Source organism: Stomoxys calcitrans, chromosome 1 (genome assembly GCF_963082655.1).
Source record: "Stomoxys calcitrans chromosome 1, idStoCalc2.1, whole genome shotgun sequence".
Classification (NCBI taxonomy): Eukaryota; Metazoa; Arthropoda; class Insecta; order Diptera; family Muscidae; genus Stomoxys; species Stomoxys calcitrans.
Window position 1 is genome coordinate 171,992,952 of NC_081552.1, and position 17,227 is coordinate 172,010,178.

General features: G+C 34.6%; 1 protein-coding gene across 11 annotated transcripts in view; it reads left to right on the top strand.

Moving 5' to 3' along the window:
- LOC106082505 (klarsicht protein) overlaps window positions 1-17,227 on the top strand; it is an 841,622-nt gene that overhangs the window by 788,938 nt on the left and 35,457 nt on the right. The window contains exons 1-2 of one of the 11 annotated variants that reach the window (XM_059361076.1): window positions 3,365-3,639; window positions 7,426-7,663. The exons of 7 other annotated variants lie outside the window; for them this stretch is intronic. In XM_059361076.1, the coding sequence (XP_059217059.1) occupies window positions 7,558-7,663 (106 nt within the window). In that variant the 5' untranslated portion in view covers window positions 3,365-3,639; window positions 7,426-7,557. Of the gene's footprint in view, window positions 1-3,364; window positions 3,640-7,416; window positions 7,664-17,227 lie in introns of those variants that run through there. 3 more of the 11 variants (XM_059361077.1, XM_059361078.1, XM_013245067.2) reach the window with 3 other exon arrangements.

Here is a 17,227-nt window from a genome sequence, read left to right on the forward strand (position 1 = left end):
GTCCCAATGAAACTTTTCATACCATTTATGAAACACGTTTCATAAATCTCAATTCAATGAAACATGTCATAATATTTATGAAAATCAAACAGCCTATACACCGTATGTATAGGCTGTTGTTCGAACGATTCTCACCTATGTATGTCGGGCATAGCATCGTGCTTTTAACCGCTGTATCCTCCGCAGGATGGTAGAGAAGGTACAGATTTCAGCGGCGGTGCCGCGCTGCAAGACTCTGAATGATATTATCGATCTTAGTCCTTTGGAGCTGTACATATTGCTGTTGTACTCACACTTGAATGTGGAAGGGGGAAAGCGATTCTTGTCCAGCCTCTGGGAAAGCTAGATCGTTCCGATACATAAAACCGACGCTGTACACGAACATGATTGTTCCGAAGTTGAAAAAAATATTGCTTCACGGTTATCTTTTTTGTGTAATTTTTGGTGGTCTATCAATGGCTTCACTCATATTTGTTATTAGATTATGAAATTCTAATGAAATATCGCGTACCCTCAGGTTTATTCTATGTTGGCACAAAAAACACTATATTATCCGCAGTACTTACTTTTTACACTTTTCACTTCGGTGCAAAGTTAAAAACACGCAATTGCTTCAAGATTTTATGTAGAATGAGGATGTAACGGTGCATGTTGTGCATTGCTGTAATGTAAAACATGCATGTAGGTATGCGTGTGTGTGTTTTTTCATTCATTCCTTTGCACACAGCATGTGAGCAAAAATGGACAAAAAATAAACAAACGGAAAAGAGTTACAAAATGGTGAACTTCTTACAAGTATAAATTAAGTAGTTTACTTAAACTTGACTGGAAAAATTGGCCCCAACTATTCGTAAATAAGACAATTTTAATTATTTTCATTGATTTTTGTATTTATGATAAAAATTATTAAAATTATGAAAAATTTCTTTACATGTATGAAACCATCATGTTCATATATTTTATTTCATAAAGAATTTTCATAATATTTATAATTTTTTCATTAATATAATAAAACTTATCATAATATTTATGAACAGTGGGTTATGAAACCCGATCATTACATTTATGAAGGAAAATTCTCTCTGTGTAAGCGATTCTTATAACTGTTGGACCGTTAAATACTTTAGAGATAAGTGCGAAATTTGCCTTACTGCCACAAAATGATTACAAAACATATTTTAAAAGCTAAAGGCTCTATTACACGGCTTGTAGTTGTCTTATGACATGTCATATTTAGCATATTTAGAGTTGTACATTTTGTGTGATACAAATGAAACTAACATATGAAAATCACTTTTCAAAATAGCACATGTTATTTTTTCGGTATCAGAAGGAATAGAGCACATTCCTTCTGATAAAACCATAAAGAAATCAGCTGTTGTTGTTGTCAGTCGAATAAAAGCAACACCAAATTCAACTGTTTTCACAACAATTTAGTTTGCTCTCTCACAACTTTAACAATGTGTACACCTAAAAAAATCGATTTTTATTACATTTTTAGGTTATGTCATACGAAAATTACATACGGGTGTAATAGCAAACATGATGAATCATATGTAAATTGACAATTTTGACAAACATTTGAAATTACAAGTGAGCACAAAAAGTGACATGTCTTAAGACAACTACATACCGCGTAATGGCGCCTTGCGCCAAAACTATTGTACCGTTTAAATTGATGAGAGGGATCTAGACCGGGACAAGACGAGGCGAATACCAAGGAAAATAGGATGGAGATCAGTACGACCTTCGGCGCTCTGCACGGGTCACATAGGATTACAGGCACACCTACGCAAGATAAGTGTGACTAGTGGGGGCCGTGTGCAGGGCATGTAGAGAAAACGATGAAACAATGAAGCTCCATTTATGCGTACCAATGCCTAGCTTTTGCAAGAAGTTTCCAACGTTTCGGATTTTTTTTTTATCGGAAATCATCACCAAAATCCTTGGATTAAGACAAAAATCCCTACTGTTTAGTTAATTTTGCACGTGATTCGTGGCTGTATATGAGATTTGGTCTGGCCATCCCAATTTATTTACTTACCGAATACTTCCTTTTTCAGTTTTTTTTCTAATTTGGTTAATCTTATTATAGCTGTTGATCTAAGGGATTGTTTATACATCAATAATAATCTTCGGATTATCAAAGTACAATGTGATCTTACAGATTGTGTTTTTGTACGGACTTTAAATTCGAAAAAAAACATTTTTGGCAATTGTTTTCGTTGTTTCAGAGCAAAACAAATGCTTTTAAATAAGAAAACAAATTTTTGGAGGTCAAAATCATGATAGATTATGTATTTAAGATTTTACACGAAGAGTGTCATTTTCGATTATTGTTAATAGAGACACCAAAAAGAAGGGAGGGTGGGAGATTAACCAAGTACGTCTATCTCTATCATATACACTACCCCAAAGGAAGTTTCGTGAGGAGCGATTAAATATGTTTTACATATCATGTAAATTGATTGTTGTTTTTTTACGGTATGTTTTTTCTCGAAAAAAGAAGATCGCATTTTGCCAAAAATGGAAAGGTTCATCGTTTCTAAGCATTTTAAAATGCTAATTTAGAACTAATGGAGACCAGCGTAGCGCAGAGGTTAACATGTCCGCCTATGACGCTGAACGCCTGGGTTCGAATCCTGGCGAGAACATCATGAAAATTTTCAGCGGTGGTTATCCCCTCCTAATGCTGCCGACATTTGGGAGGTACAGCCATGTAAAAACTTCTCCTAAAAGAGGTGACGCACTGCGGCACGCTGTTCAGACTCGGCTATAGTATGGAGGTCCCTTATCATTGAGCTTAAAACTTGAATCGGACAGTACTCATTGATATGTGAGAAGTTTGCCCCTGTTCCTTAATAGAATGTTCATTGGCAAATTTGCATTTGCATTTGAATTTAGGATTTTTTTTACTTATCTTATTCATATTTTTGTTGGTTCTTCATTAAAATTTGATAATATTTATATATTTATTAGTGATCTCAAAGTTCCTCCTGAAACGAAAACAGAAAAAGGGGATTTCATATTTTAATTTCTATCAATGTGGGAAAGCCCTAGGGGATTTTCAACACCCATGAGGGGGAAGAAAGCTTTTTAGTCTCTTGATTCCCGCCCTCCATGTAATAGAAAAGAAATGCCGAATATGTCTTTAAGAAACTTCTCCCATCACAACTGCTTTGACCATTTAAGAACTGCTGCATAGCTTAAAAGCACTACCTCCAGTAATGTGCAAAATCGTTTATCCCAACAGTGATACCTTCTATGACGAAAAATGAATGAATGAATACTGCGCGCTGTGCGCGAGCAAAGCATTTTTGGTCGAGCGGTGAAACAATGTTTTTTCACATTTTGCCAACTGTTTCAGTAACAGAACAACACGCAAAGCCAACGGTTGCTTTCGGTCGGATAATGAAACCAAGCAAATGACCGCGTTTATTTCACAACTGTAACGGACGTAAAATGACATCGTCGTATGTACGGAATCTCAATTAGGCGAAGAAGAATAAGAAGAAAAAATTACCAATGGAAATTGAAAATCGAATTACTTACAAAAATTCCTAAATTAACTGTGATATTTGTTATAAGTGGTAAACAAATAAAATTGCCAAGAAAACAAATTAAAGAAAACCTACAGATGTATGTGTATGAGGGTTTTTTTGGTGTTACGCCAAAGAGAAATGGGTGGTGGTGGTGAGATGTTAGGGAGAAAAACATATGCCACCATGAAAGAGAAAGTTTAATCTTCTTTAAGCTCAATGAAGAGAGCGAGATGTGTGGAGAATTTCAATGACTAGACAAATATGATGTGATGAATGGCATAAATGTTGAAAGATTTATGTGATTTTACGGGGTTTAATGTTTTTTTTATTTAACTTTTGTCAATTCAATTTTGTTATTAATTTCTATTATTACTTATTATACCATTCTTGGGAATGATGCTATACCATGTCGCACTTGTTGATGAGTTCATCTCTTTAGTGTTTATTAGTTTTTCTAATATCTAAAAATAATTCACGGTTTTTTTTTCAAAATAAGAAACAAGTGTTGGTTGAAATTGAATAAATCTTACAATAAAGTAATTTTGAAACTATTTGGAGCAACATTGTTTACCCAATATGTTAACAAAGGAGACCAGACAGCTGGATTAGTGGACGAACAGAGTTGCCGGATGTCAAAAATAATCACTTTATTATAGCACGTGTTTTAAGAAAATATAAAGAAATACATCAAAGTAAATGAACAGTGGGTTTATACACACATTCCTAAAAGTCATAATAAGCAAGTGTTTTAAAATTTAATGTGAAATAAAGTTCGTTTATTCTTGAAACAATCATATCCATTCTCCAATGCCAATTCATAAAATGAAAAAGATAACAGAATACCACTCAAGAAATGAGAGGAAAATAAGAACAAAAAAATGCCAAGTACCTCTTCAAGGCAAAAACAACTATCATTAATGATTATTTTGGAATGCAGTAAGGAAATTATTTTCCAAGTGCCGGCCTGCTGTTATGATGCCTCTCGAACTAAACAAAGCATAAATCAAATGAAAATCTACCACATGAATTGAAAGTGAAGAGAATTTCCCAACATTCATTGCGCTATGTGCGTTTTGTTATAATAAAAACTCGTCTTGCATGTTGTATGCTCAGGGGAGGAGGTTAAAGGAGGGTGGTGGTTATTTACTTGAAATATGGGTCAATGTTCTCAATACACTTGAACTCAATTTACATACATATGCATGTAAGTGCGTAAGTTTGTAGCTAATGTGTCTCATTGAGAGCGTAGTGTCTAGCGGGCAAAAAAATTTTTGGTTCTCTTACAAATAATAAACCACAAAATAAGCAAATGACGGAAATTGGTGAAATCACGATAAAAGCTTCGATAAGACATCCATAAAGCTTTTGATATCCTTCCAAGGGATTAAGGAAAAAGTGCCTGCCACACATGAATAAGGCTGCGTAATTAATTTTTCCAATAAAAGTGGCAACATTGCCTCATAAAAATCAAGGAAAAAAGAGGGAAACTGGCAATGACTTGAGATAATAATTAACAGTTTTTTCCTTGAATGGAACAAAGAATATGCTCCAAGTCTGAAAGTAAGAATAGGTACCATGTATGTTTCAGTCTAAAGTGTAATAACAAATAGATTATAATTTCGCACAAAAGAGAGATTACTTAAAACTAAAGGCTTTTTCCTTGATCGAAGGATTTTGGTAATAATTGCAAACCAAAGAAGCGAGATTTAAAAAACAAGTTGCTATCTGTTAAATTAAATATATTTTTTTTTGAAAATGCTCTCTCTAAACTTAGCATCTTCACTTTCAAAGTATAAATATTTCAAGACTTTTTCATTTGTAAAACATTTTTGTGTCTTTAACTAAACTACAATGGTGTTCTCTTTCCAAAGTCGATCACCTAGAAACTACCGATTTTTACCTTTGTTAAGATATATTTGTCTTCAAAAATAAGAAAATTCTTTGACATGAAGTAAAATAGCTTTTAGTAATTTTTATTAGTTGACTGTTTATAGTCATGCTTGGCATGGATGTTTGAAGTCATAACACAAGTCTTTGTTACAAATTTCGCCACATCGGATAAAAATTAAGGCTCCCAGGGGCTCAAGAAGTCAAATCCGGTGATCGGTTTATATGGGGGCTATATGTGTTTATTGACCGATTCGGATCATACTTGACATGGATGTTAGAAGTCATAACACAAGTCTTTGTTTCAGTCAAATCGAATGAAAATGGAGGCTTCTAAGTGCTGAAGAAGTCAAATCCGGGGATCGGTTTATATAGAGGCTATATCTGTTTATTGACCGATTCGGATTATACTTAGCATGGATATTGGAAATCATAACACAAGTCTTTGTTACGAATTTCAGCCACATGAAAGTTAAGGCTCCCAGGGGCTCAAGAAGTCAAATCCGGGGATCGGTTTATATGGGGGCTATATCCAAATCTGAATCGATATGGCCCATTTGCAATCACCAACGACCTACGTCAATAAAAAGTATCTGTGCAAAATTTCAAGCGGCTAGCTTTATGCGTTCGACCGCTATCGTGATTTCGACAGACGGACGGATGGACATGGCTAGCTCGAGGTGCTACAAACGGAATGACTAGATTAGTATACCCCCCTCCTATGATGCTGGCTATAAAAATATTTAAGTATACATAATTTTAAAGTACATGCTCGACTTGTTATCTATCCTCTTAATGAATTGGCGGGTTACTCTTTTTTTCTACTTTTATACCCTACACCACCACTGTGGTACAGGGTATTATAAGTTTGTGCATTTGTTTGCAACTCTTAGAAGGAGAAGAGCTAGACCCATTGATAAGTACACCGATCGACTCAGAATCGACTCTGATTCGATTTAGTCATGTCCGTCCGTCCGTCTGTGAGTCCATGTTTTCTCCTCTTGTAATCAAGGAAAAGGTTGTATTTGTTGCCAATTGTCACGAAATTTTGCACGTGACGATTGGACAACAAATACGACGAACGCTTTTGATTTTGGTAAAAATCATTTCAGATATACATAGATATAATTCCCATATATATGTATCGGCTGATTTGCACTTAATTGGGAATAGTAACTACTATTTTCAACCGATCTGCACAAAATTTGGCACGGATTGTTACTAAACTTAACATATCTGCAAAATTTCATGAAAATCGGTTCAGATACAGATATAGCTCCCATGTATATGTATCGCCCGATTTGCATTTAAATAGCCGTAGTAACTACAATTTTCAACCGATCTGCACAAAAATTGCAACCAATTGCTTTGTTACTGATCCCAACAGATCTGCGATATTTCATCAAAATCGGTTCAGATTTGAATAGGGCTCCCATATTTATTTATCGCCGGATTTGCACTTACATGGCCGTATTAAAAACAATTTTCAAACGATCTTTTCGAAAAAAGTCGGTTCAAACTTAGATATAGTTCTCATATACACATATATTTTGACCGCATTTATAATTGTAGGGTAGGTAGAGGGTATTATATAGTCGGCTGTGCTCGACTTTAGCCTTTCCATACAGGTTTATAAAGGCTATTTTGTGAGGATTAAGTGCTATAAAGGTAATTTTCTTTTCTAGTCAAAATGAGATTGCAAATATGGCAATAGCGCTAAAAGTGCTTAATATAACTGCAAAATATTCGTGCAATTCAATAACCTGCCATTTATAACTAAAATGCTGTTTTCTTCAAGTGCAACCGTTATTGAGAATATTTTTAGGAACCCCCCCTCTCCTACACGCTCTCCTCAATCTCTTAATCGCTTAAAAGATTTTAAATAAAACTTTTCTTTGAGTGTTACCCTGATTGAAATCTTATTCTGGAAATGTGTGAAACTAAAATAAAAAAAAAAAACAAACCACAAGGTGTTCAATATTTTTAGAAATTTCAGCTTTAAAGTTGTGGTTAATTTTTTGTTACACGATTACATATATACCTACAATACGTACATATCAAATAAAATTGAATATAAAATCTCTTAAAGTGTATAATAAGAAAATAATTGTAAAAAAAAACCGTAAAAATGGTACTTAAACTCGATGTAGCTGTTCAAACTGAGCTCTCAGAATGCCTTTGGTCATCGAGTTCAAATTCATCGGCAACAACATCCCGTACATCCTCAATGCCAGGTAAAGTGTGAAATTTTGGCTTTTAAAAATTTACCATTATCTATGAATGAAAAAAACTAAAAATCCTTAAAGTAGTATTGAATATGGGTACTCGTACTTGATTGGGTAACATACAAGATAAGAAAAGGCTTTAGATATTTATATCACCTCAAATAATGTCAACATTAACAGCCTCACGTGTTCAGTTGCTCCTCTTGTACCTATAATTCCAAATGAACTATAAAGACTTTTCTTTTAATTCTTGTATTTAAAAAGCTAAGAAATAATTTCTAGACATGTTCGTTCAATATAAAGCATGTGTAATTTTTGTTGAACATTTGTAAATATATAAAGGAGATTGAGCTTATGATGAAAGTATCCATAAGATGTCAATACTAACTTTAAATCTAATATTTTTCTAGTGCTATCAAAAGATAATTTTTTATAGAATTATGCTCTATATGGCAATTTGAGGAGGCTGCGAACCGACTCGAACTATGCTGGTATGATGGAAGTTATGACGAAATTAAGCATGCAAAAGTGAAACCGAATCGGATAACAATATCGACCGGAAGATGCTTTTGACATACTGAGTAATGGCCATCGCTATATCGACTTAGATTGTCATGTAGTTTAAGAATATAATACTAATTGAGAATTTTTTTCGTTTGTCGAGCCATTTTCGGAATGATTTATCGACACTTCAAAGGGGACTTCAAGAGAATCTATCTCTTTGTCGGTAAGATTTGTAATATCATTCGCACCAAGCCTTTCAATAATCCTGAGAGCTATGCGCCTCTTATTATTCCGCCTTCAATGAGCGTATTCGTTAGCCATAGAAGGCCGACGGATGGCCTAGGCATGCGAAGATAAGATAGGGTCGGTCTTATCCTCATGACTCTAACCAGATGTCTTCGTCAAAAGCCCCTGCAGACCAGTCGTCTATCGGCTAGCGGAACATGGTGCACCCGCTCAATCAGTCGAGATCTCAGCAGTAGACAACATTCAACTATCAGATCCACCACCGCAGCTGTTGGGCCTTTGGTTCAATATTCTCTCTAACTTCATCAATCGTCGCTGGCTTGTTGGCATAGACTATAGACTTTACGTTGCCCCCAGGAAATAGTCGAACAGCGTCAAATCGTACGATCGAGGCGGCCAATCGACTGGACCATTTCGTGAGATAATACGTTCTCCAAACTTGGTTTTCAATAAACTGATTGTGACATTCGCTGTGTGGCTTGTAGCACCATCCTGTCCTCCAAGACCATTTCATTCAATTGGGGCCAAATATATTTCACAATCATTGAACGGTAGCGATTTCCATTCACAGTAACATGCCCGCCGCCGGTCCATAAGCGCACTAAACCGTAATTTTTTCGGGATGCAATGATGTCTCATAGAGTAGGTGTGAATTGCTGTTTGACCAATAACGCATATTTTGCTTATTGACGAAGTCCTTCAGCCAGAAATGAGCCTCATCGCTGAAGATGATTTTTCGATGAAAACGATGAGGCGACTGACTCCGAATTTCGGCAGGAAATTTTAATAATTTCAACTCGTTGTTGGCTCGTATATCTTTCCATCATGCAATGGAAAACCTTGCTGAAGAGAAATGTCAAAAGAGCAGCAAAACATATGGCGTCGTTTGCTGTCCCTATTGGTCAGCTTTTGTAGCGCCCCTGAAATAAACTCTGTATACTATGTATCTCGGCATTAGCTTCCGAGTTTATTTAAAAAGAAATTTATTCGCGATGATGTTCAAACGTAATGGTGTTATTGCATTATATTTGGTTGGAAAATCATAACCGGCTATTGTTGGTGAACGCAAACACCTCGAGGTGAACAAAAAATTTGTGTATCGCACATTAAATCTTAATAATGATACTAGTAGTGTTGCCAAAAGCCAAGATGGTGGTTCAAAAAACAAACTGCAACAGCATCTTAAATGAAATGGTTCGACGAGTACCGGTCATGGGTTCATGAATAACGCATTTTTCACCGTATTATGACTAAAAGGTTGTAAAAAAAAAAAAAAAAAATATATATATATATATATATATATATATATATATATATATATATATATATATATATATATATATATATATATATATATATATATCCGAGAAGTTTGGCCCGGCCAAGAAGAAACACTTGTGTCAACACCGTCGAAGTAAAAAACAAAATGTTTGATTTTTCTAGATGACTATAAACACGTATTTTAAAAGATAAGGAATACATGAGATGGCAAATTGATTTAAAGCAAATTGATTGTTATCATTTTTTTTTTCATTGGATTGGATAAAGTGGTTGCATATTAGCAAATCTGCTTAAGAGTTACAAAATCTACATTTAATCATAATCTTCTTCTTTATATTTGAGAAACTATAAGCTTCTGTTTGTCCTAATGTTAATTGATGTAACTTTTAAGTCAATCTAGATTTTAATTTAAAAAATTTGCATTTTCGATTCTTCAACACTGCAGAAATGCCTAAGATTCTGTGCCTTAGTACTCTAAAAATAAGTAATTTTTTTTATTTTCATCACTGACGATTTTAATGTGTTATCTTGTGATACACATTCTTTTCTTCAACGTTATCTAAATGGTGCATGCTAAACATAAATCCATGAGATAACAAAGTACAAATATAGTATATACAAATGTAGTATATTCACCTTTGTTAATCTACATCTTCTTCATATGATAACTCTGAAATGAAATGACAACCTGCGTCATAATTCACAAAAATATTGTAGAATATAATCATGTATATTCATATAAGCTATGCAGGCGAAGATGCCACCTGTTGAAGACCATCTGCAGATCGTTTGAAGTGGGCTTTTGTCCTCCAAAGTATCAAATCACCAACGTTCTGGTTAGATTTAAAACGAGGGAGATTAGAAATGCATACAGAAGAATTTCACCATAAATTATAACCAACGACATGAGAGGTTTTGAATAACAATACATTATTGTTGTTGTTTGTTACTTTGTCACATTCCCAAAATATCTATGATTTTTCTTAAAATAATTCATTTGAAAAGATTCAAAGGTGTTTAATTATTTTACTACTCAGCCCATTCTCATGTCAGTGGGGTTAATATGCATAACAAAGCTTAGTCATAAACAAAATTATGGCATTTGAAACGTCAACCCAGACGTTTTAAACACTCTCCACTTTGTATGCATGACGTGTGTCATGCGTCTCATTTGTTACACTCTCACTGGCTGCGATATCTCTTGGGGTCATGCATTTAAAGTTAGCCCCACCTCTTAAAACCAATGTTTTTGTTGGCCCTGTCTGCCTCTAGCACTCACAAATCGAAGTGGTGGTAATGTAATGTTGAGTGGAATGTTTTTGGAATTTTTAAAACAACAACTTTGTCATTCCATGACCAACAAAAGAATTACCGTTAATTTCATTCATTAAGTTGTTTTGTAGAAAAACAACACAACACTAATTATCGTAATTTCCAATTTGGCTAACAATATCTAAAGAAATGGGGAATGCAGTATACAGTCCCAATGCCGCCTTATGGCGGGCGGAAGGTTAAGACCAAATGAGTGGTGCTTGTAAGCAAATGGAACAAATATTGACCATTGGCGGCTTAATGGGTAATCGATGAAATACTGCGAAAAAAGCAAACGAAGAGAACAATTCCAAGAAGTAACTGTAATTGTTGCACATGCAACCAATGTTGTGGCAAGAAAATATTATGGCAATAAAATGTCATAAAGTGAATACTGTACATGACAAATGTTTTTAATAACTTGGAGTTGTAAAGGGTGATTCCACTTTTAATGCAATATGGTAATTGTAAGCAAAAAGTTTTGAGAAAATTATCTTAATACTAGCATCCCGCCAGTATTAAGGGGTCCGCTTCGCTACCCCCGCGTTTTTGATACCACCTTTTTAGTACAGGACTTCCAAAAACCTAGGTAGTCACTCAGTTCATAAGATTATGAAGTTTTGTAATAATTGCGTATATGATTTCAGAAATCTGTCGCTTCTGTAAAAAAAGTACCAAATAGAACCAAAAAAAAAACAAAACAAGAATAACAAAACATCGGAAAATCATTGTCAAGGTATACATGAATCGTAATTTTGAGCGCTTGAGCTCAATTCGTATGTTTTAGTACCTAAATGTACGATTTTGAAAAAAAAACATCTTCTAGTCGCCCAAAATTAACAGCCAAGGTGTAGCTGTATCCCAAAATGTTGAGAGCTTAAGATCACTCTGCAAAGAAAGTATAACTTATGTTTTAGCACCTAAATATACGATTTAAAATAAAAAACTCTTCTGATTGTGCAAAATTTATAGTCAACGTGTACCTGTATCTAAATTTTGAGAGCTTTAGCTCACTCCGTTCAGAAAGTACCACTTTGTACGTTTGAGTACTTAAATATACCAAAAAAAATTCTAGTTGCCGTATATATTCTTTCAAGGTACTATTTACACCGCAATTAGTACGTTTTCTTCCACATGTCATATTGTCGTCAAGACTGCGATGATGTTAGTCAAATTGCTTAATTTTAGCATTTCCCGTTCACTGTAGGCGTAGATACGCTAGTTCGTTCTATTTTTCACTTTTTGATACCAAAATGTACGAATTTTTAATTTATTATCTTGTCCCCCAATATATATTTCCTTCTTGTACCTACATGCCAAACTTCAGACCTCTAGCTCGATCTGTAAAAAAAAATCCAGTAGTACCAATTTTGGTAGCAAAATGTATGAATAATTAGTCACCCATCATATATTTCTTAGTTGTACCTACATGCCAAATTTCAGACCGTTAACTCCATCTGAACAGAAAGTACCAAATGGTACCAAAATGTACGAATTTTTAATAGAACATTCAGTTGCCCATCGTATGTTTCTTAGTTGTACCTACATGCCAACATTTCAGACCTCAAGCTCAATCAGAACAGAAAATACAAAATGGTACCAATTTTGCTACCAAAATGTACGAATTTTTAATAGATCATTTAGTCATCTTAGTCATGCATCATTTATTTCTTAGTTGTACCTACATGCCAAATTTCGGACCTCTATCTATAGAGAAAGTACCAATTTGGTACCAAAATGTTTGATTTGTGAAAAAATCATTTAGTCGCCCATTATATATTTCCAAATTTCACCTATATGCCTAATTTCAGACCTCCATCAGCGCAGATCATCCTCCTTCTGGTAATATTGGTACCAAAATTTACGAACTGGAAAAATATCATAGTCGCCCATCATATTTTTCTTAGTTGTACCTGCATGCCATATTTCATACCTCTAGCTCCATCTATAAAGAAAATACCAAATGGTACCAATTGAGGTACTAAATATACGTTTTTTCCAGTTACCAGTACTATTTTTCCATTTTTTCGTTTCACCCTCATCCTTTTGTAGCAGATGTCTTTTGAGTAAAATTTCATAGTTCTTCCTCTATCCATCCGCCCTGTACAAAGTTCACCCATTTCGTACGTTTTTGGTACTTTTTTTATGCCAAAATGTACAAATTTCCAAAAACTCCTATAGTCACCCAATCAAGGTTGCCATAGTGTACCTAAGTACCAATTGAGAGCTCTAGTTCAATTTACAAAGAAAGCACCAAATAGTACCAATTGTGGTACTAAATGTGCTAAAAGGTGATTTAAAAGACTGGTGTAAACAACTCACGCACGTTTCGTGTTTTATTTCACTGTCAAACATCTTCACGTTCGGGACCTGTCAATTAGCCGCCCAGATCGTGCCATTTAACGCCTTTTAGACTATTTTTTGTGGGGCTATGTTAAAGCTCATGTCTAGACAGACAAGCCCGCTTCAATTGACGCATTGGAAGACAACATTTAAGCATTTATTCGTGAGATACCGGCCGAAATGTTGGAAAGAGTATGCCAAAATAGGACAAATGGTCCTGGGACGCAGTCACGGTCAACATTTGCATGAAATAATCTCCGAACATTAAATTATGTGGACCGTACTATCGATTGAATTAAATATTTCATCTATTTTTCTGAATTTTATGTGTTTTTTTTAAACATTCCTGTAGCTCTTAAAAACTAAGCCATTAAAACAAGTAAAAGCGGACCAAGTTCGGTCGGGCCGAATCTTATATACCCTCCGCCATGGATCCCATTTGTCAAGATCTTTGCCCGGTATCTCTTTATAGGCAAACAAAGGATAAAAGATAAAAATTGCTAGGCTATTGGAGCTATATCATGTTAAGAACCGATTTGGACCATACTTGGTTTGCATGTTGGGGACCATAGTAGAAGTCATTGTGCGAAACTTCAGCCAAATCGGTTAAGAATTGCGCCCTATAGGGACATAAGAAGTAAATTCGCGAGGTGGGTTTATATGGGAGCTATATCAGGTTATGGACCGATTTAGACCATATTTGGCACGAATGTTAGAGGTCATACAAAATTTCGGCCAAATCGAATAAGAATTGGGCACTCTAGAGGCTCAAGAAGTACAATCGGGAGATCGGATTATGCAAATGCAAATTTGCTCATGACCACTCCATTAATAAACACTGAGTGCTGTCCGATTCTAATTTTAAGTGCGACATCTCTTTGGGAAGAAGTTTTTACATGGCTGCCATACCATTTTTTTCAAATGGCATAGTTCCTCACAAATGTTGCCAGCATTAGGGGGGGATAAGCACCGATTCGAACCCAGCCGTTCAGCGTCATGCGCAGACATGCTAACCTCTACGCTACGGTGGACTCGGTTTATATGAGAGCTATATCAGGTTATGATACGATTGAAACAATACTTGGCAAAGTTGTTGGAAATAATCCCTCATACAAAATTACAGCCAAATCGGATAAGAATTGCGGCTTCTAGAGACTCAACAGCTCAAGAGAAAGTTAGAGTGCTTTCGACAGACGGACGGACATGGCTAAATCGACTTTGGATGTCAACACAATCAAGAATATATATACTTTGCTGGTTCTCAGATCGATATTTCGATTTGTTACAAACGGAATGATGATGCTTGTATACCCCCATCCTATGGTGGAGGGTATAAAAAAAGAAATGATATTTTGTCATTGAGTCATCTCTGATCATTCTTAGTTATAGCTAACAACTTATTTGACCTATGTACATATTTACAAATAATTTAGGTTGTTTGCTTATGATATACAAACTCCTTATTACAAGCGCATTACTTTGGTATTTCCCTATTTGTGTTTACTTTTCGTATAATTCCGTGAACAATTCTTGGATTGCAATCATTTCCTATACTGTGCTAAGCATTTGCGTGACTCAATGTCATGCCATTTTCCATACAAACATTCATGAAATAAAGCATTTTTTCCTATAGGTCATATATAAATAAAATTACAATAAAAAACGACGATTCGTCGAAAACAAATTCATATTACTAACCGAAGAAAGTATGACAAGGTCTTTGGCGAATGTAAAAATAATTACCTACAGCGGTCAAAAAAAGTATTCATCATTCAATGTTTTTTTTTTAATAAGTCTACAAAAGACAATTGGAATAAAAACATATTAAACTAATGATGCAGTAGTGCTTGTGTGATATATATGTACACAATTTCATTGTTTTTAAAGAAAAAAATAGTATTTATTGGAACAAAAAGGGCCATTTTACAGCTGAACACAAAAAATTAAACAAAAAAAGTATTCATCATTGCAAAAAAACAAAAAAATAAATAACATAATTTAAAAAAATTAATACTTTGTTATTCGACCACCGCGTCTTATAACTTCTTTTAAACGGTTTGACATCGATTGGACTAATTTAGCGGTTATATTTTGGTCTATATTAGTCCATTCCTCCATTATCACCTGTTGCATTTGACTCTTGCTCGAAAAATTGCGCGTTCTCAATTTGCGTTCGAGATGTTCCCAAAGATGTTCAATTGGGTTCAAGTCGGGACTTTGAGGAGGAGTTTTAATGACTTTGGGGCAGTTATACAGCATCCACATCTTGGTATTTAAAGCAGAATGTTTGGGGTCATTATCTTGATAATATTGAAAGTTATTACCAAGCCCAAGTTTTACAGCACTATCTTTTAAATTCCTCTTTAAAATGTCAATGTAATACTTATGATCCATTACTCCATTAATAATTTCAAGATTTCCCGCTCCTGAAGCCGCCATACACCCCCAAACCATTAAACCACCTCCACCATGTTTTACAGTAGCAACTGTGTTTCGTTCTTCAAGCTCTGTATTTGGTTTTCTGTACACTATGACCTTTCCATCGCACCCAAAAAGATTAAACTTGCTCTCGTCTGCAAAAATGACTGTTTTCCAAAATGATTCGGGCTGTTTTACATACATTTTTGCGAAGTTTAGCCTTTTCACTCGGTTTATTTTATTTATAAAGGGCTTCTTACGTGCAGTTCTTCCTCTGTAACTATGCCTTTTGAGTGTATTTCGAATTGTTTGTGTAGTAACATCCTTCCCTAAATATTCCATAGTGTTTTTACGAAGAATGGTCGCATTTGTCTTCGGAGTTTTCTGAACTTGCCGCACTAGCCAACGCACATCTCCAACTGAAAGTGCTTTTGGTCGACCAGATCTTGGTTTATTGTCAACAGTTTTCGTTTCTGTCCACTTTCTGATGATGGATTGTATAGTAGATCGTGGTCTATTTAATATTTCACTGATAGTTGTTTGAGTTAAACCATTCCTGTGGTGTTTTATTATCAAAACTTTTACCTCATCAGAAACCTCGTTTTGCTTACGACCCATTTTGACAAAAACTATATTTTCAATGAAATTAAATATTTGCTGTCAAGGGCAAAGCCTCCTTTACTAAATAAAACAGAAAAGGGGGATTCCCAAATAATATTTGAATTTGACTTTGATGATAGCACATCAATGATGAATACTTTTTTTGTTCTGTTTTTGGTGTTATTATATAAAATTGCATTTTTTGCGCTAATTAAATTTATTTTAAAACATATTACGAAAAATAAACTATTGCATAAAACTGCATTATTTGTTTACTTTAAATTTTCTTCAATTAGCCAAAATAAGTGAATTTATTATCAATTTTGCTAATGATGAATACTTTTTTTGACCGCTGTACATATATTTATGTGTACAATGGAATTGCAATATGATTTTTGTTTTAGGCTTTTGCCAAATCTTCAAATATGCACGTTTGTTGTATCATGTTTTTTTATGTCTACTTACAGAGAATAAAAAAAATTATACATAGCTGCAATGCAATAATGATTTTTGGTATTTTTTTTGTATAAAGAACTAACATCCATGTTTGCAATATTTAACTCATATAACATTGGATAAAATTAACTAAAAAAAATTAAGCGTTAACCTGCTCCAAAAGAGAAAAAACTTTAAGGAAAATAGTTAAATTTTTGTAGAAAATTTGTAAGAATTCGAAATCAATGATGAATAAATTTCCAAGCCTATTTGGCGCAATAGGCGTCCTAAGACAAGTCCTCAAAGAAATATAAATCGACAATGAACTACTTCCTCCTGCCAGCGCAGCATAGACGCACAATAGATGTTTCATAGTTTCCTATATCCTCGACGTCCTTGCAGTCTTCGGTGTATCAGCAACGACAATAAAGCGGT